Below are 21,464 nucleotides of genomic sequence, written 5' to 3' on the forward strand. Positions count from 1 at the left end.
CCTACCCTGACCTGGTTTGTAATGAACCATTTCAGAAATGTTTGGAACATTATGAATCAGCCAGAAAGACACAGCAGTGGGGTTTTTTTAGCATTGCTTCTGCATTTTCTGAACATACAAGGCAGCAGATATTATTTTTTCTTCTCACCTTTCTTTATAAAGCCTTAGTGGAGTTGCAGCCATTGTTTGTTTGTTTGTTTGTTTGTTTAATCCATGTTTCAAATGGGAAAAAAAATGTTGCCTAAAATGCTATGGAATGTAGTAATTTATTGTTGTAATTTTCAAACTCCAGGCAAAAGAGCACTTAAATATTCGCTCTACAGTTGTCCCCACATCATTGTCACAGTGAGATTATACATTTAGCCAAGACTGTTCATGTGTAAGATTTCAGCCAAGACCTAGAGATATAAGTGGCTCCACTTACAAGAAATGGATGCTCTCCCATGAGATCACAGCTTGGTTGACATGGGTTGACACTGATGGTGATGGGGTGTTTTAACTTTCCCTGACAATCCAGCAAAGAGTGAAATGAGTCTCCCTGTTCTCAGTCCAGTTCCCAGTCAGGCTGCTGCATCACAGAACTCCTTGTGCCCTTTTGCCATTTCAGAGCAAGCACCATCCCTCGTAATGAAAAAGGACACTGCATTTTGTGGGAGCATGGAAATGTTCCCATTCCCTATATACAGACTGAAAGCTGAAGGGTTTTCTGTCAAATAATCTAGATTTTGTGTTCCGACTACATTACCTGTCTCATAGAGGGTACTGCTTCTCCCCACAGCCCTTGCCTTTCTGCATGGATGTACATCTGCAGATAACTTGAACCTACAGAAAAAGTCTGCATTGCTCTTAGATTTGCCTGACTTCAATTATGCCATAATCATATTAGCAGCCATGCCTAAATATTAATATTAAAATGCCACGCCAGCTGGATTACTGGATTAACCTCAAAGCAAATGCAAACTGAAGGCACATCAATCCTTTCTGAGTTGGAGAATACAGAATGAATTTAGGATGCCCCTGTCTTGGTGGTGGCTGAGTTTACCCAGATCAAAGAAATTTTAAAAATCAGAAGCACAATTATTTCTTTAAGAAGCTACCATATTCCATACTGGTTTCTAAGCTTTGTTCTCTGGAGGGACAGAAAAGCAGCAGATCTTGACAAAAAAACACCATTCCATGAGTTGTCAGAATAGACCTTCTGGGAGAAGAGTTAGTTTTTCTCTGTGCTCCAAACAGTAAATCAGAAAAAAGACTACTGTTTCACAAGATAGAAGTCCATCAAATAAAACAGAGGATATATGTCACTGGGTAGGAAAAATTTTGAGACAATTGCTTACTGTTCCTTTAAGAACAAAATCAACTCACATGAAAATCTCTTAATGAAGAGGATTTAGGAGTGATGAGAGTTTTTATTGCAGCTTCCTTCTGATGGACCCAATACAAGCACACAGACATTTCTCACCTCATTAACCTGAGTGTGTGCAACATGATGAACACAGCTTAAGGATGATTTGTTATATGAAATTCTTGCTCTGCATAAGGATCTTCTCTTACAGGAGTCCATGCGTTGGCACTGCCCTCCATTTATGATTCATATTCCTTGGCCTTAGGCTATGAGTTTGCAAGGGGGAACATTTGTTGTGTCCACATCTCTTCTGACTAATACTGGCTGGAAGATCAGGTTAAGAAAACAGAATTAGATGCATCAGGAATGGAGAAGCAAAATCTATGGCAAGAAATCAAAAATCTGGGACACTGTCTCCGAAATGAAGATGATCTCTTGATTGTTGATAAAACAACGTGAGGCAGAGCCAACTTGTATCCAGCAAAACCAGTCACCTAACAGTGGCTGCCTTTCAGCTTTGCTCACTCACAGCATTTTCCAGACTTCCTTGCTCTGAGGAAGGTCAGGAGAGGACAGGGACCATCTTTCTGAGGCGCAGCTGAATGAGTTTTGAGAATGAGAATGGCAAATATGCGCTCGATGGCAGATATGCAGATAAGCATGAACGCCCTACTCAGCATTCAGCTCCAGTGCCAGCTCCTGGTTATTAGAGAAACTCATGACCTAGGGTGGATTTCTACCAAGGGTTAAATTACAGAGGTGCTGCACACCTCCAACTTCCACCCAGTTCAGTGGAAAGATTTCTAGGGTGTCCCTAAGCAGACTCAGTCACCATCAGATTTTCTTCTGCAGCTGTGCCTATGCTACTTTCATGACAGCTGCACACTGATATTTCGGGAAACAACTGGGAGATTTCAGAGCAGTCCATTACAGTAAAAAAAAAAAGAACAGAGCTTGCTACCAGATAGGGATTTCATTAGATGAGAAATAGCTTTACAGTGAAAATCATGGGAAGCTCTTTTCAAAATTTCCATCTTAACTAAAAGAAAACACTTCTTTTTCATTATTCTCTTTCACGTCTTTGCAATGAATGTAATGGAAAATTGAAAATTCACACAGTATGTCTGGATCTCTGGGAAATGAAAAAATAATAATATTTCTGCCTTTCTGCAAAAGGCAGAAGTCAAATGTCTATCTGTATAGAAGGAATTTGCTTCATAGACTTCAGGATTAGCAACTTTGTAAACTGAAATAAAAGGAACAAATAACAGTGAAAAGGTGGAATGTCTCCTCCTACAGCTCATGACTCTGGGAGCTCAATAATACTTAGATCCATTTGTGATCTAATCTTTAATACATTCATGCATCAACGGTTGAGATGGCCAAACTCTTACCTCTTGCCTGGAATTATTAAAATTGCTTGTGTGGATATCCATCTCCAGGAATTCTCAGAGAATTTTCCAGATACAAGTTTATTAATATTCCCCCCATTGCACAAAGTACTTGAATACCAATATCTCATTTTTATGGAAAGAAAACAGTACATAAAACTGAGTTCCTACTGAAATCAATCCAGAACAGCATGAGGCCCTAGTTACTTGCTGAGCACTATAGTGAGCAATTGTGCTGGGGCTGTGACCAAATAGTTGCATTCCCCACTCTGTATTTTCATCAAACCAATACCTTCTCCTTTTTTAAAGAAATAAAATTCTTCCTAATTCATATAAAATTGTCAACCCACATATATAGCCACCACCAATCTCTCTTAATTTAGGGAGCTATCTCTCTTTCCTTAGGGAACTATAAACCCAAACACATTAATTCAAAACATAGTCATGCATTCATAACACAGAAAAAAGTTTAGGGAGTTGGTTTTGTTGGGTTATTTATTTATTTGGTTTTTTTTAGCTAAGTTATGCATTTATGGAAAAATAATTCCTAGGATGTAAGATGAGATACCAGTTCTTTTTAAAAAATTTATCCCAATCTAGAATTACTTGAATCAATACATATAGTAGACTAATGAGGAGAAATTACAGGTACAAACATATTTTTCTTGACAGTAGAGCAATTTATATGTTAAGGAACCACTTTCTGACTGGCACTTTCATGTGAGACAGAACATTCAATCAAATATTAAAAGTGAGGCAAGAGATAATGATTGCCTGTGCCCAAGGATTATTACCACCAATATTTCAAGGAGAATGGGACATACAGAAGAGAGAGAAATTAATTTTTTTTAGTTTTATGCATATGTGAAATAAATGCTAAACTGATTTAATTGTGAAATAAAACTGCTACCTCTGTGCTAAATGTAGCTCACCTAAACCTGTTTCTATTGGCACAATATATCTGCTGACCAAAATGTCTTTGATTTTTACTAAGTTAAGGAAGGTTAATTCCTTACTGGAGGTTGAATCCTAGAAGAACATTTAAGCAGCTCCCAGAAGACCTCAGCAGTGTTATGTCACCCAAATCAGATCTTTAACACTTAACAAGACTTGCCTTGGGAGAAATAAGGACAAGCAAATCCAGTCTCACCAGTGAGCTTATCCCAGACAGAAAAGTGTCATGAATTAATCATACAAACAAACTCTTGTACCTCAGCTGGAATGGAATACTGTTTTTTTCTTAAAAGGATGCCACAACCCCTATGGGACTTCCAAGCTATTAATGTCTCTACTCACAAATGATGTTCAGTGTTCTAATGGGATATGGAAAATGCCAAAGCAACTCCTCTCCAGAGAGGCAAGGCCAGAAATGAAAATATTTGCAAAACAATAAAGCCACAGGAAACCAAACCTTTTTCTAAGCTGTCAAGCAAAGGAAGAAGAAACAAAACAGCTTGGTGAAAGCAAGTGTCCCTTTGGTGAGAGAAGAGCCCCTGACAGCTGCTCTTTGCCTAAAGACCTCAGTGCTCTCAGAATGCCAATTATGGCATGGGGAGGATGGATAATTGACTGGAGACCCCAAAATATGAATCCATCTGCTTAAACTTGTCATACCATGTACAAAATAGGTTTCTAGAAGTGCACAGGATTTTCTTCACTTACCATACAGCAGTGCAAGACTATTGCAATCAAGATGATGTGTAGTACCAGAGACAAAAAAGAAATATTTTAGCCATTATCTGCTGATTTTTTTTCAGACAGACCCAGTAAAAACTCTTTTTCTTCACCTCATTCACCCTTCCTCTCTATCTCCTGTGAGGAGTCCCTTAGCTGTCCACAGCTGGGATCTCTGGCACAGGCACGAGGCCTCTTGCCCAGCCTTGTATAATGTACGAAGCAAAGTGACACAGGGTCCCCAGGCAGTGCAAAGGAGAGTGGCTTTATAGAAAAACCCAGGCCTTTTTAAGCAGTTTTAGCATTTTTACACAGTTTTTAGCAGTTTTACACAGCTTTAAGGCACAACAAGCCCCAGCCAACCAAGCACCACGATGTGGGCACACGGCAGTCACGCAGCGCGGCTCTCACGGCTCTCAAATATCTCACATCTCCCAAATCTCCCTACCCCTATTCCAGCTGAGTCACTCTCCCATATTTCCCTTCTGCCTAGCCTAAGCAGCAGGCCTGAGCCATGACTCTACAAGGCTAACAAGGCCCTTTATGAAATAAGGCTTTTCCTGTATGCCACAGTATAAGAAGGTCACTGGCAGGAGGAGAGCAGGTCTTGCAGAAACCAGTGCTTTATCAATTACCTCTCAGATGTCTATTTTATGGAGTGAAGCACCTCCAGATTTGTTTTCTCAAGCTGCTTATCTGGTGGGTATCCTCTGGAGGTCCTTCTGAAAGGAGATACTATTTTAACTAAGCATGTGTATTAGAGAAACCATAGACAAGAATGTTAAGTGTGAGAACACTTTAAGAAGTGTGAGCTTATAAAAGCTAGTGACTAAATCGACTGCTTTACCCTCAGCTCCTCTGGTTTATGCCAACTTAAACAGCTTCACAGGGACTTTAACCATTCTTCAAGATCTCTGAGCTCAGCAGGCTCTTCAGAACTTTTCCACCCAGTTCCCTGCCTTGGTCTTAGTTTAGCTGACCACAGAGGAAGGAGATGTGTGTGTCTGTACACAACCAGGTGCTCAGGACTCTGAGAAGTCTCTCCACCTCTGTGTGATCCACAGGGGACTGGCAAAGAGACAGGGTTCATATAATGGTTTCCACCAAAAGATCAGACCATCCTGGATTAGGGGAACTGGACAGATATGCAGATTTGGTCTTTGTCCTGTGAATCCCCCAGAAAGGGGAATGCTGGGCACCTGGACAAAACAGAATGAGCCATTTGCTTATGGTTCCATTGACCAGGGGAATGCAGACATCAGGGTGGAAACGCCTGGGCTATTTTGTCATGGCTTCATTGGTCAGGGGAATGTGGGCACCTGCATTGCACAGCCTGGGCAATCTGCCCACAGCTCTACCCAGCAAGGAGCTATGGGCATCTCTGATCTCACCAAGCAAGGCTGTTTGCAGATTTGGAAGTAGCTGACAGTATAAGAGAAGAGAATTAAAAGAAAAAAAAGAGCAGAGTTAATAAAATAGAAAACACTGTGGACAGGTGGGAGAGGTACAACTGCCTTTGCTGGGTTCTGTGCAAAGCCTGGCAGCTGATTCTGTAATTTAAGGGTATTTGTCTCCCCATGTGCCATCAACATGCAACTGAACTATCTACTAGGCATGTTCCACAAGCTCTTTTGTGGCTCCTGCAAGCTAAAAGGAGCAAAAGTATTTTACATGCTACAAACATTTAAACTGATCAGTTCACTAGGAAGAAAGAAAAGGCAAAACAGAGAGAGAAAAAGGGAATCCCTATGGAAACAAAGATTTCACTCTGCTAATACTAACAGAGTGAGTCAGACAGAGACTGTGACCACTTATAAAGCAGGGCCAAAGAATCCCAAGGGCAAATGCCCTCTGCCATGATGGAAAAACTCAAGCAGAGGAAAAAACTACTGTCAAATTGGAGTTAGCACATCTAAGCCTGGAAACAGTGCTAACAGTTCTCTGGCCAGGACTGTGGTGCAGCCCTCCATTATCAGCCTCTCTCAAAAGCAACAGAAACAAGCACACCACAAGAGACAGAGAAGGGTAGAGTGCTGGAGAGCTAAAATACAACAGTCACTGTTAAACGCCAAATTAGAACTGTGATGCTCAAAGCCCAGCTGTTGCTGCTCTGAGAATTATCAAACAGCAGAAATGCTGTGACAAAAGAGTAACAACCTGCACATAGCCAGCAGGAACCAAGCACCTCGTGTCCTGTGAACTCACTGCTCTGTAGCTGCTTCTCAGTAATAAACCACCTGGCTTTGTGCACAGGCAGGGCTCCCTCAGTGTTCACTTGCCCTAAACTAAGCTGTGTTTCCACCATAGTCCAAGTGACCTAGGAAAAAAGTCTGATCACAGTTTCCATTTCTTTCACAGATGCCCTTAGTGCCTTTGTTTACCTGACTCTAGAACTCATGCTAAAGTCACGCTCCTAAAATGCTTCCAGAGATTGGGATGCCATTAACACTGCATTTATGCCAATGAACCTTGGGTTTCTCTGAGTGACACTACTGTCACTGGGCTCAGAAACACAAGGAAGTAGATTTCTCTTGTCCTTGATATATTGCCTGTACTGCAAGAAGTGAGGGCTTTCTGCTTTTTCCTAAAGATCACTTGGGGTATTAGCTGTGTATGCAGAGCACTGTTGTCAGCTCTGGGATGTGATCTTTGTCTCTTTCAGGTGATTTATCGTGCCTTAAGTCCGGCCAACAAGATCGAAGACCCTTACAGTCCTGAGGCTCAGGATCTCCTGAAGCTCACCAACCTCCGCCTGCTTTTGTTAAAAAGACAGGAATGTCCCTGCCATGGCTCAGGATTGGTAGAGAAACCCCAAAGATTTGCCCACTATGCTATTTATGACCTGATCATCCGGGGAAGCTGCTTTTGCAATGGGCATGCAGAGGAATGTGAGCTTGCCAACAGGACAGGAGTCATGGAGAACATGGTGAGTTCCAGACATTTATCAGCTTACTAGACTTGCTACTTGCTTCTGCTGCCTCAGCCTAAATGTATATTTCATGTGTGACCCTGTCCCAGCCTCCCTAAGCCTATCCAAAAACAGGGCAGCATAGTCAATCCACATTAGTGAAAACTACACCACTCTGGGAAAATATTTCCTATACTCCTTTCTACAGTTTAATGTATAATAGTTGCTAAAAACTCTGGAACTCTTAAACCCAAGTAAATTGCTAAAAACCATGATCCTCAAGATACCTATAAATTGAAAGGGGTCTTTGTAATTGGAACAGGGATCCAACCCCAAATATAGTGAGTGAAATCTCCTACTTATATGCCTGCACTGATCTGAACTAATATCTTCCAGGGACGCTGCTACAAAGTCTGCCCTGAGCAGAATTTCAGCATCAGATCTCCGATTTTCTGAGTCTGTGTGACATGAGCAGTTCTGTCATACTTAGGGTTTCAGCCATCACTTTTAGGCTTTCAACCTTCTGATACTTTCACAACATAGACAGCAACGTTCAGGATGTGAAAATAACTTCTGCTCTCCCACTCTTTTATCCATGCATCTAAAAATAAGTTGGAATTTTTTTTTAAAGCCAAACCTTGTAGTAAAATTATTCTGTAGTACTTGGAGTGTCCCTTCCCTGTTCAGTCTTTTATCTGCATTTGACTCTAGATGTGCACAAGAGGACTTGTGTTTGAATGCACTCTCAGACACTGAAATTCGGAGGAATTGACTGATGACACCTTTTTGATTTAGCTGCAAGCATTGTGTAGAGAACTGTAATAACAATCACGGGGAGATTTAATCTAATCAAATATCCAGGTACATCTACACACATACATCAGAGATGGAATTCAAGCCACTTTAAACTAGTCAGTATCTCCCCTGGATCCAGAAGTCTCTGTCTCTGTATTGGGTTTTGAAAACCCAAATAACCCTTAAAACTCTAGCCCCCAGTGCACTCTGACATAGGAGACTCAAGATAAACATCATAATATAATTTCTGTCCCTTTAGATACATGGTACACTTGACATTTTGGTTAAAGTTATTTTGGAATGTGTATTCCTTGTCTTCCTTTCAACTTACCTAGGTTCAGAGGTAGATATTGTAAGATAATTAGGACTGCATGACTTTCAAATAATTTCTGAATCTGTTCCATCTGTGGTACAAATCCAAGATTCAGCTATACTATGTGATACTATCAGATTCAAATAATATAGACCCACTTAAATCATAACTGTGTGGAGAAAAGCTGTTTAGAGAGTGGATGGTCCTTACTGCAAACTGTTAAATGGACACATAGAGAAATGAAATAGATGAATAACACACTAAGTGAATGCAGCTGGTAGAAAAAAAACATTCTGCCCATCAGAAAGGGAAAACACAATATTGTGTGTGTTACTGGCATAACCACTGTAAACTATGACTGGATATTTTTCCCACTGGTCACAAGGGAATAGAATCTTTTTGTGCCATCTATGACTTCACAGGGCAGAAGGTGAAATAGTTTGGATGAAATGCACTCCACGAGTGACTCATGTCCCAGGAGACAGAGGGTGGATGCAGCACATGATTCTCACAGATATTATCAAGTCTTTGTCTAAGCAAGAATTCAAACACAGCTGGGCAAAAAAATAAGAAAAGCTTTCTGTAGTTTTAACTGTCTCTAGAATGCTAGAGGAGGCCTGGAAAAGACCACAAGTGGGCTGGTCTGTGTCCTCACAGAAAGGTGTGATCAAGCACACCTGAACAACCCACTAGGGAATGCTTGTTGAGTGAGATTTTCCTGACAAAGAACATTCAAACCTTCAGTAGTTGTTCCAGTTCTAACATTTTGAAAGCTCTTTTTTAGTGCCTGCCTAAATAATCTCTGCTGCAAATTAAGGTGATTCCTCTTTGTCTCCTCTTCCCCAATGCCCAAAATGGGCTGTTGATATGATTGGAAGGTTCTCTTCATATCCTTCCTTAGGTTCTATTTTTGTACTAACCAGAGAAGTGTGAAACCTTAGGGGGTAAAAATTTAAAATTCTACTCCCAGATGACAAGCCTGGAGTAAAGATGATCATGCTCCTGTATTCATCTTTTCTGTACTTTAGACATTACAACTCAAGCCTTTCTCAAACACAAGAGAAAACCCACTCCTGGAAGATCCAGGTCCCTGGATCCTTTTGTAGTTTATCTAATATTTACCAATAATGATATTGTAGTGGTGAGGGGAGAGTTCCCATAGGTCCAGATCTCAAGGTTTGGTTTACACAGCTGGCATGAGGGAGTTTATGTAAGTGTATAACTTTTTGGCTTGAAATACAGCAATCTCCTTGCCTACAAGCAGGAGGAAAAAGCTTTTGTTGTTGAGGGTTCAACACCAATGATACAGCTCCCATCAGCCAACCCACACTGCAAAAAAATCTTTGCCATTTTGCAATTTCTTGGCAGAGGAAAGGTGCTCTGCTTTCAGTCACATGGTAATGGTGACCCACATAAAACAGGGTGTGGAAAGGATGTTACAAACACTGCACATCCAGAAATAATCCAATTCAATCCACAGGCCACATCTAATATTTAAGGTACACACGGGCAGAACAAGTCCCAGGACACACAGTTTTTATTGTGGATGATGTTATTTCATCCACAGATTGAAGGCAGAGCGGCTTTGTTTCCTGTGTTGCTGTTAGGTAATTAAGTAAAATGCTGCAAAAAAATAAAGACCTCCCCAGAAAGTCTTAAGTAATATGAGTTTCAGCCTCTTAATTGTTCAGTCCTCCTATGATGTATTTATCTTCTGTAGTTAACAAAGACAAAAACAATTTCATGTAGAATACAACTGTAATTGTTTGATATGGGATAGGACCAAAATCTGAGATCGTTCTGCACATGGGTCCTAGCAAATGCATTATTGTGTTCAATTGCAAGTCTGCTCTTCCTATTCTGACAGCAATCTCTTCCATTTGTAATATTCCTAATGCTGCTAAACTGATACTACATGGAAGGTAGATAATGGAGAAAATTAAAGCAACTTTCTTAATACTGTTGAACCGATATTTTTCAACACCATTTTGGAGGGACCGGATGAGCTACAGCTGTTGGATAATCTATCAATGATCAGTTTATCTGTGGATGTGTCACTTCAGTCATGGCAACCCTCTCAGCTTCTGGCTTCTCCACTGAGGCTGCCAATAAGAAATGCAGCTCCATGAGAAGCAATGTCACAGATGCCACAGTGTCATAGCAACAAATGGATATGAGAAAACTGCAGACTGTAAACCCAACGTCCAAATGGTGCATCATTCCTCATATTTTGAAATCCTACAGAGTTTCATGCATACTTCTGGTCATAAGTTTGTGAAAATACAGTGAGATCCAAAATAGGCGCATAGGATCCAATGAAAATATTCTCTGACTTCTTATTTTGGAGCAAAACAGTAATACTTACTTTTTTTGTGGGGCTTTTTTTGTTTTTTTAAACAAGCCATGCACCCCCCTCAACACAATTTATCTAGATGACATTTCCTGTACAACTACTGAGAATATCTTGTTGGATAGAAGGAAAACTTTGAGATATCAAGATGGGAGCTGTAAATAGGCAAGAAACTTCAGGATAAACATGTCTTGAGTTTGAGGTCTGTTGCTATTGACAGTAATGTTTTCTTGGTTTCTATTTAGCTTTCCTCAGATCGGAAAAATAAAAGGAGACACAGAGATGTCATTCCTCACCCAACTTCCATAGCTTTGTATGGCAGCTAATGGCAAAATTCTCCTTTCTGAATATCACAGCCTGCATTTTTCAAACTCTTACAAATTGTTTCCCAGCTCTTTTTTTTTCATTTTTATTAATGGGGGTTATTAACATGCCGTTACAAATGAAACAACTGCCAGGATCCAGGCAGCTAATGCATCTAGCCTTGTTCTATGGCTGGATGCAACAGAACACAATCCTGCCCAAGGTATTGACACTGCAGGATGTACAAAATTATGTGTGTCTCTACACATTATTTTGAGCTGCCAGGTTTAGGATCTGCTTTGATGGCCCATTTTAGGTGAGTCCAGAGATGCTCCCAGAACAAAGTTTACAAAGCAGAAAGTGCACATGGACAGAACACAGAATCTAGACCAAAGTCCTTTTTGTTTGCCAGACATTTCACAATTCTCTTTCTAGCTCATGAGAAGTAAGTTCAGAAAGAGGAAAGCAAATGTGGATGAAAATGTTTTTGTAGAAAGCATTAGGGTTTGGGGTTTTTTTAACTTGTTAATTATTGGTACCTACAGTGCCAGGAAATTCTTACAAGTGGCCTCGGATGTTTCTTTTGCTTCTTTATCCTGTTTACAGAGACAAACTAGACTCCCTGTGGGCCTGATCCTCCACAACGAAGCAAATGGAAAGTTTTCCCCTTACTTCAAAGGGAACAGGATCTGGTTCTAAGTAGGATTCCTTGTTTGGCATAATGGGGGTTACATAAGGTAAAACTTGCTTTTTTACATCAGTCCTCTAGGTGACCAGACTGTTGTAACCCTTGTAAATATTATCTACTTCCTCTTCAGATACCTTGTGCAGTTCTATTCAAAATCCCTAGCCAAGTTTTCGCATTATCTGATTCCAGCTGTGCCCAGAACTCAGAGATGCAAGAGATGCCACTCACTTTCAGGACATCTGAACAGTGGTTTTTACTCATTACTCTGTGATTCAGGCACTCAATATTTAAATACTGAGTCTCATTCCCCTTTCTTCTTCCTCCATTCTTAAGATACTCACCCAGAGCTGGTGACCTACTGTAACTCAGATGCTGCATTTCAGCCTGACAGCCATTCATTGTGTGCAGCTTTTTGCAGATTAATACTGGCATTGCAGGCAAAAATAAGAGGACAGCTTGTCCCCAGTATCAATAACAATCAAGGCAGAATTCAGAAAGAAGACAATAAGCAAGCAGAATGAAATACGAACTGAAGGAGGTGAATTCAGGCAGAAGGTAGAGCTGTGCTTTGAAACTGTTACAGGCTGAGTACCATTATCTTGTTACTGTTCAAAAAGCTCCTGGGGATGTCAGTCTAAATATTCAGCTGAACACTATCACTGGTTTTTCTCCACCATCACCACTTCAGTGAATTTGGGACTGGCAGCAGCTCATTGACTCACTCACTGTGAAGATCAAAACCTACATGGGCTCAGGTGGCCCTGCCACAGGTGTCCCAGCTCTACTTCTCCCTGTCAAGTTCCTGCAAACTTAATTTACCAAAGCCACCAAGTATGAGCCAGAAACTGAGTTGCTTCAGAAAATACCCATGTGTGTAGTGTTTTTCTGACATATACATGTACTAGCCCTTGTACCAGAAATCAGCAAGTGACAGAGGAATATAATGGCTTTTCTCCTTCCTGATTAGAGCAGGAATTTGAACTGCCCATCTGCCCACAGCAGGCACTGTAATCTGGGACTTCCTCCCAGATCACACTTTCTCTTTGCAACTTTGAAAAAGTTGAAGGCAATTTTTAGTTTGGCCTCTTATAAGTTGTACATGCTCTCCTTAGGACTTGATAATCTAGGATTTTTTTAAAAACCTGCATGGATATGTCTTTTCATTTGGAGGGACCACAGAGCCCATTTAAACTGTAAGAGAAACAAAGCAGAACAGCAAACACTGTTTCATTTAACCATGCAAAATGACCCAAGAAGAGCCAATTCACTACAAGCAGGTAAGGGATAGCATCTGCATTCATTGCAAACTGCAGTACCCCAAATTTCTCTGGTGACATTATAGAGTGAATACAAAGTCCAAAGGCAAACATTTTTTCTGAATCAGCAACAGTTGCTCTGACCTGGAAAGGCTCCAAATTTAACCTTCATTCAGGAAAAAAGCCCCCAAATAGACTGAGAGAAGCCCAGGAGAAAAAGCAACAACCACAATGTTTAATGAAAGGAAAATAGGTAAAGAAACTAAATGGGCAGAGAAAAAGCAGGAGGCTTCAGGTATTATACAAAGGTGAACAGAGTTTAAAAAATTTTTAAAACTGCAGGAGAAAGAGGTGGAAAATTTTCTCTCACTTTCTCAGCTGTGAATCAGAATTCAGGTGAAGAAGCTTTGTGCAAAGATGATGAATTATCATGTAATTTCTTGGAAACATTGTATGAAAACAGGATAAATTTCTACACTATGTGCTATGAATCCCTCAGAAGTTACAGAGCTCAATGGAAGAACTACTGGATGAAACTCATGGCTGACTATAGCAGGTCAAGCTAAATGGTTGGAACTGATCATCCTGGCATTAAAATGCACAAAGCTGTAACCTCCTCTATGTCCTGATCCAAAGCTGCTCAGGTGGTTGATGTACAAATCAAAGCCTTTGGCAGCAACACCAGACTTGTAACAGCATGACTGTACTGTGAGACAGATGAGGGAATTAATCCAGATTAAAAATACTAGTGCCAAGGGAAAAAACCCCCTCGGTTTAGCTTTTTTCCAAACATGGTTTGGTTTTACAGCCCAGTTTATACATAAATCAGGGCATGATGTAAGTGATAGCATAGAAAGAAATAGCAAGGAAATGTCTCAAATTGAGATTGTCCAAAAAAAGTTTAGATCATGAAGCCACAGTCTGAGAACACAGCTGCTATACCAAAACACAAAAGCAGAACTCACTTTCACATGGCCATTAAAGCCAATGTGATGGTGACTGAGTATAGCAAAACATTTGTCTTCCTTTCCTGGACTAATAATATCCTCTAAATTCAGGTATGCCAGTTTGTAAATGTCTACACTTTGCAAAATTGATTAGAAAGCTTGAAGTATGAGGAAGCCAGAATATCAGCATTTAAAGCAGCAGTTTTCATCTTTCAAAGCTGACAGCTTGCATTAGTGACAGGAGCAACCCCAGCTAAATACACTTGGAGAACAGAAGTGCAAGAACACAAACTATTCCAGGGGATGCACATGGGGCTTCAGACTAGTATTATGAAATGGGGGGATTTATACAATCACAGTCTGCCTGCCTGCATCTTTTTCTCAAATGCATTCCCCACAACAACTTTGGAAGACACCATCCAGTTTCAAAAAAATTTGTGAGAGCAACTGAACTCTCAATGCAGTGAACGGGAAAGAGCCTCAGAGACAAGACAGTTATCAGAATAAGGAGGAAAAGCAGATGAAGGGAGGTGTCATAAAAATAAATTTCATAATGTTTCCAAAGTACTCAAATATTGCAGCAATGAGCACAGTGGAGAAGGTCGTATAGGCCTAAACAATTTTGTACCTAAGGATCAGGATATGTCAAGTGATGAAGTGTTACCTATGGAACAAAAGGACAAAGTGAAATATAGAGGTGATACAGAAATCCCCTGGATCTTCATTTTTCATCTGCTGTACTAATATATTTATATGCATTCATATAAATCAGTGTCATAAACTACTCAGGCTTTAGCTAAAAACTTGCTTTTTTTTCCTAACTGGTGGCATGAATCTTGCCTCTGTTGTCATACCTTGCTTTCAAACATCCTCCACCTGGATTGCCAGCTCCAGATGAAGAAGACTGAAGTATCTCTTACGTCAGGTGCTTCTTTGTAGTTAGATATCCTAAAGATTCCAAAGACAATAATCCAGTTAAAATCAAAGTGTTGTTATTATTGTCCTGCAGGCACTAATAGAACTTTACCAGCCCTGACCAGCCCCACCTGGGCCCCTCACCCGTGCTCTCTGTCCATTGGCTTTGGGTCCTATTTAAGCTCAGCCGTGGGCTCTTGCTGCTTGTTTGCACCCCTGCCTCTGGCCCAACCTCCTGGAGGGGTGTTGGGGCTCTGCTCAGGTTTGTACCTTTCTCCTGCACCCTTCCCTGGCCCATACTGTAGCTGCTCTCTCATTCTGGCCTCTGAATGGACTTTGCATCCATGTTGTGTCTTTCTTGGCCTGTGTCTTGCTGCTCCCGAATTATCCCAGTCCCTTTCCTTTTTGTTTCTGTGGTGCCAGCTCCCTGCTCTGCCCACAGTGCTTGGGATGGTGCCCCTCAGTAAGGGCCCAGCCTTTGCTGATGTAAACCTCAGCTTGTAGCTCTTTGGCCCTTAAAGGGCAACTGCTCCTTGTTGTGTTGCTTCCTGACACTCCTCTTATTAATCATCACTATCTCCATGAAAATCTGACTCTGCTTTCAAGGGCATAGAAAGGTGTCAGCATAGTTCCCCTGGATCTGTACTTGTCTGATTATCTTCTCTTCCCTGGTATGATATTTGTGACCCAAGGCATCCTGAAATCTTGCATTTGGTAGAGAGTGCAGTTTTCCAGCTTTTTGGCCCCACTTTGGTGAGAGAAATGCAGATTTATTTTAGCAGTGAATAACCACTCAGGGTCACACCTGTTCTCCTTGTACTGGTGTTGAATGTGACTCTCATATTCTCCTGTCTTTTAGCAGTATCCCATTTCCTATTTTATCTCACAGTTTCCTGTATTTCCTTCTTGCTCCTTCCTGGACTTTAGCCTCTGGCTGCCTCTCCTATCTCTTCCTCTCTAACAGAGCAAATTGTCTCATTACTCACAGACACCTCAGCTAACCTTACTTCATCTTACACTTAAATGTTACAGGTCTCTTCCACAGCTCAGCTTTTTCTGCATTAGCCAATCTTTCTGTGATGGCCACTTACATTCATTATTCATTTTTCTTGTGTATTCAGTGTGAGCTGTTCCTCTCTGTTCTCTTTTCTTATCCAAATCCCTTCTGTAATTCATTGTCCCTTATGTTTCACTCTCTTCTGTAGCTGTTTCACCTATGAATGCTAAGATTACTCTCCATGGAAAAAATATTCCTTGATACACATGGTGGACTACTTTCTCTTTCTTTTTGCTTTACCTTTGCACTAATGCCAGTCAATTATCTTTGCCATACCCAAATGTAACACTTTCTAAAAGAAGCTCCATGCCAGCATCCATGTTTCCCTGTGCCTGCCCAATGGCTTAGACAAAAGGGCTGAAAAGCCAAGCAGACAGCCAGCAGGAGAGCCAGTCATCCTTCCACGTGGGTTTGGGAGCTGTTCCATAGTAGGGATCACAGGTAGGAAGCCTCTTCTCTGCCTCTGTCCTGCTCACAACATGCCCCAAACTACAGTTCAAACAAACCAGTAGGCAATGAGCAAACTGGCACATCTACTTTCCTAAGAATAACTCGACCTTTCTTTTCCTCTCACTGAATTTTCCTGTTTATTTTTCTGAATAATTGTTCATGAGTGTTCACACCATCTGTGCCCTGCGCTGTAAGCACAGGCTCCTGTGGAATAATGAATATTTGATCATGTCATTCAAGGCTAAAACAAGATTGCATGGTTTAATTCTATCATTTCCCAGCTGCATGGTCTCAGCACTTTTCATATAAGTTTTTAATCTAATGAATACAGTCTTCTGTACTCAGGGTATTGCATGTATTTCTAAACAATAAAATGGGCTAACTTGCAGATTTTACATAGAAATACATTTCAAGAAAGTGAAGAGATCTAGGATTTTGTTCTGATCCATTTTAGAATAAGCTGTGAAGTTCAGGTGGAGTCTGAAGTTTGGAGATCTGCAAATCCATAGTTCTGGGTCAGGTCCATTTTGCCTTTTCTCTGTTCTCTGCCTTCTGAAGAGCAGCCCCTGCGACCACAGAACTGAACTTATAGCCTCAAGTGTCAAACCCAAAAAGAGAAAAGCACAACGCCCCTTGTAGTAGTATTTTTAGTATTTTTGCCTTTTTCTCTGTCGTTTGTCATGCCGTTCATGCCTTGAACGCGGACGAGTTTCCGAGCGAGGCGGGAGAGGCTGGGACCGAGCCGCGGCCGCGCTCAGCGCGCCGGGAGGAGGCGGCGGCGCTGCCAGCTGGCCGTGGAGGGGCCGTGGCATCAGCTCCTCTGCCTGCTGCCCCTTCTCTGCTCGGGGACCATCAGAACCCAGGGCAGCGGAGAGAGCATTGCTGCAGGCACATGAGTCTGGGGGCAGGGGAGCGCATCCGCGCTGCTGCTCGTTTGAAGGCGGCTCTGCTGATCCCGAGCTACCTGCTCCGTCAGGTGGGGAGCGGGGCTGCAGGGAGAGCCTGCCTTTCGGCACAGACCGTGAAAACCTAACTCATGTTGATGGTGGGGTTGAAGGAATAAAGTTAATTCACACCTCGGTCAAAATGAAATTTCAGACTATTTTTTTATGAGCAGTGAGGCGGAGCTGTGCTGAGCTCAGGATCCTCAACAGCCCACAGAGGGACAGGGGTCTAACCCTTTATTTCAGTGGATTTCCTGCTCTAGTACCAGGGTCTCCTGGCATAATAGCAGCTGCTCCTGTGATAAATGCAGAACACGACTTATGGTACCACCCTTTCCTTTTTCTCACACCCTATGCTTGATATTTCCTCCAAAAAATTAATCTGTGAATTCCCTGAGGCATTGTAAACAGATATTGGAATACTATTTATTTATTAAAAAAAGAAACAAACAATCAAAACCCAGCAACAACATAAAAACCCTTCTGTATGGCTGTTCTTAGATATGTGCTAATATTACAGATTCTTGTGCACCAAATCTCAGTTTATTGTGGAAGTGGCTGCTTTATTCCTGGTGTGTAAAATTACTTGAGAACAGAGGTAGTTTCAAGGGTAACTTTTTCTTTAAAGGCTGGACTAGCTCAGTTTGCAAGGTTTGGTTTCTAGTGTGAATACCTGCTTCCAAACTGGATATGTATTTGAGTATTTCCATGACTAAAAATCATTACTGTGTTCCAGTGAAGGTAGGTAAGTACAAAGGAAGCAAGTTCTTTCTTCGAGTAATTTCTCAAGTAAATAGTCACAGAGAGAGCTATTCAGCCAGTCTTAGTCAAGACTTTTTGCACTTTATTTGCCCATCAAATACTATGTATTGTTTTCTAGCTCAGATGGGTTTATGTATTTCAACCCCCTTCTTCAGGCAGCTTTTGCTCATTTTTGTTGAACATCTTCTAATTCCTAATTTATCTAGTAATAAGATGTTCATAACTGAGCACAGCATTGTAGGTACAATTTTTTGTCCTCTTATAGTCACAGTGCTCTAAGTTCCATAGCCCAAAATTTGACTGGTTTTTTCCTACTAATCTAATTTATATATAGTCATATGTAAGTTGTCAGACTGGTGCCTATTGTACCTAAGTTAAAATATCCTCATAGAATGGCTCAAAGCTCTCCCACTTTTCTGTGGTATTTTCTGATTGGTATTTTGCCATTTTTAATATTTTTGCTACATTTTTAACTGTGCTAGGATGTCCACGGCTATTTCCTCATTCATCTAACAATTTAAAATTTCATAATTCATGGTGATTTCACTTCCCAATATTTATGCTCTCTTCCAGATCAGTGTTAATGTCAAATAAGACAGAGTCCAGCATCCTCTGTTAGCCTGTGCTCTCCTGTGACTTGGCTCTTCTAGCCCAGAGTATATTTGATACTCTTTGCATGATCTTTCCCTGAACTTGTAAATCAAAATAAGACCTGTTAGCTCACCAAATTTAGTCTACAGGTTGTTCATCAATGTAGTAGTTAATTAGCCAACTGGGAATTGAATTGTTGCTATGTGCATTTTGTAAGATACAGGAAAAATCCTACATCATTAATAACTGTGAAAAGAGAGAGCTGCATGTTTTAGCTTCAAGATCTGTGGGTTTCCTAAGAGAGCCAGGCAGCTGTGTGGGAATTGTGCAGAAGTCCCAGCTCCTCATGAGGCTGCTGGGGACTCCACCTGCTCCTGTAGCCATTGGACTGTGCTCTCTTTTCCCTGGCAGGTCCATGGGAAGTGTGTGTGCAGACACAACACGGCAGGGGACCACTGTGAGAAATGTGCTCCACTCTACAACGACCAGCCTTGGAAACCAGGAGATGGGAAAACAGGGGCACCAAATGAATGCAGAAGTAAGTGGAAGGAGTTTACAGAGTGCCTTTACAGAAACTGGGGATAAATTGCTGGTCACTGATGGAGAACTTCAGTGTACAGGTCATTCTTCTGCACTGGGGCTATTGGGAAGTGGAATTTTCATGTTGCTACACCGCGTCATGTTCCAGGTTCTAGCAGGGTTTAAAATACTGCCAGGTTGGTTTGGAAAATGCTCCCATGATTACTGTGCCTGTTGTAAAAGCCTGAAGGGCATTCTCCTGTCCCCACCAGAGTGTCGCTGCCACAACCACGCCGAGAGCTGCCACTTTGAGCTGAGCGTGTGGCTGGCCTCGGGGAAGCGCACTGGGGGGGTCTGTGACAACTGCCAGCACAACACGGAGGGACACCGGTGCCAGAGGTGCAAACCTGGCTTTTACAGAGACAGAGGGAAGCCCCTGTCTTCTCCAGACGTCTGCAAACGTAAGTGACCACCTTACACAAGGTGGAAAAATGCTTTTGCTAAACTACAGGGCGTTTTGATCAAAGGCGATCATCTTGATTTTTTGTGTCTCTTTGTCCCCATGTTATGACACTTTTTTTGTGATAACTGATTCAGTTCTTCAAATGCATTGCCTCCTGGGGAAAAGTACATTCTTCTTGTGTTTGGTTTTAAATTAATATGGGTCCTTTCCTCTTGAGGCACATTTTATTTACCTGGAGTTTTGTTCTGTACCTCTCAAGACTGTGTGAGCCTATGTGCAAGCTATTGTTAAATTCCATTTGTTTGTGCAGTATCTATGCACATGAATACTTCTAATGGATGCAGAAGATACAGGAGGCCTGGAACTGTGCAAATTCACTTGGAAACAAATACATCAGAACTCAGACTTATTCCAGACTCTACAGCTGTTATGAGGAGCTCTGCCCAAATTAATTACATCATTAACACTTCAGCAGAATGTGTTAGGGTGTGTCTCTGGCACAGTGGTACTCATGGCTGCACACAGAGGATGTACAACCTTTGGATCAAGATAGTTTGCACCCAGCCAGTCTGGCAAACAGCCCAAATCTCCCTCACTTAAAGTAAATGTTTCCTGAGTATCCTGCCAGGCTTCACATGTCTGATTCTACCTCACATCTGTTGAGAGGTTGCTATTTCCAGCAATATACTTAATTTCTTTTTTTCCCTTTGGATAATTTTCCTTCCCCATAGCTCAGACATCAGTTCCAGCATAGAGAACTTCATCCCCTGCTGTCTGACCTCTTGCCCACTGACATAATGAGCTTTTGAAGCTTTTCTGGCCCTTTTAATGTTTTTCAACACGATTCCTCTTAAACATCCTCTCCCTAGGATTGTGAGTCCTGTGGCATTACTTAAACTTTCTGAGCCCAACATATCCAATGTTTCTGCTCTTTTGCCTTCTTCCCACTGGAACTTGGTGACAGCAGACTGCTTCCACACAACTTTTTCTTCTGATTTTCACAATGTTCATCACAGAACATGGATCAGCAGAGAGGGCAGAGGGTGAGCTTATCTGGCTCACCCTGTATCCTGTAGTGTTCTATGGCGGCCCCTGTCTAGTTCTGTTTCTACTCTGAGAAGATTTGTTACAGGGAAATATTGTAATGAGAACAAACTGTTATGCCAGAAGATTAGCCCTCAGTCTCATAGCACCTGAAAGAGTCGGTGTGTGAACTCTTGCACTGAGCAGCAGGGAGATGGTGCAGTAACCAGCATCACGTGTAATACTAGATAACTGCTAAAATCAAGGAGCACTGGAGAGTAGCAAAGAGGAAAAAACATTGTTTGAAAATACAGCCTATCTGTCTGGAAACCCTAGAACTGTTTGTCTAGATGAAATCAGACCTTGACTCTACGCCTGCCTCTCCTGTCTGGTCTGGTTACAGGTCTCTCAGTAACCCCTGCCAATACTTTGCATAGCAAGAGAAAAGCTGTTCAGAAATTTACCTTGTTGAAAGAGCCTTATTCCTGTTGTGCCAGTCAAGCACAACAATGTTCTTTTCAGCTGGGAAGGTGCTGCTGCCAGCAGAAGGCCCCCAAGTGCAATTGTCTCCACTCTGAGTTGCATGCTCAGGCCTAGAGAGCTGCCATCCTGCTTTAGTCACTGAAAGTTATATGTCTTTTCTAGGCTCCTTGTTCTGTCAGTGGAGAAACAGAGGGACCTCAGGGGAATTATTTATTGCAATCTAAGGTAGATGCCTGAAACAGATGGACTGAGTTGCCCTCTAAAGCATATCTATTTCCTTAAGAGGT

The 21,464-nt window shown here is 41.6% G+C and overlaps 1 protein-coding gene across 1 annotated transcript in view; it reads left to right on the top strand.

Annotated features, from left to right (window-relative positions):
- Window positions 1–21,464, top strand: part of LOC132332352 (netrin-4-like) — a 44,988-nt gene that overhangs the window by 12,445 nt on the left and 11,079 nt on the right. The window contains exons 3-5 of the mRNA XM_059856557.1: window positions 7,073–7,336; window positions 19,101–19,227; window positions 19,481–19,669. Of these exons, the coding sequence (XP_059712540.1) occupies window positions 7,073–7,336; window positions 19,101–19,227; window positions 19,481–19,669 (580 nt within the window). The remainder of the gene's footprint in view (window positions 1–7,072; window positions 7,337–19,100; window positions 19,228–19,480; window positions 19,670–21,464) is intronic.

This window comes from Haemorhous mexicanus, chromosome 11, assembly GCF_027477595.1.
Source record: "Haemorhous mexicanus isolate bHaeMex1 chromosome 11, bHaeMex1.pri, whole genome shotgun sequence".
NCBI classification, from domain to species: domain Eukaryota; kingdom Metazoa; phylum Chordata; class Aves; order Passeriformes; family Fringillidae; genus Haemorhous; species Haemorhous mexicanus.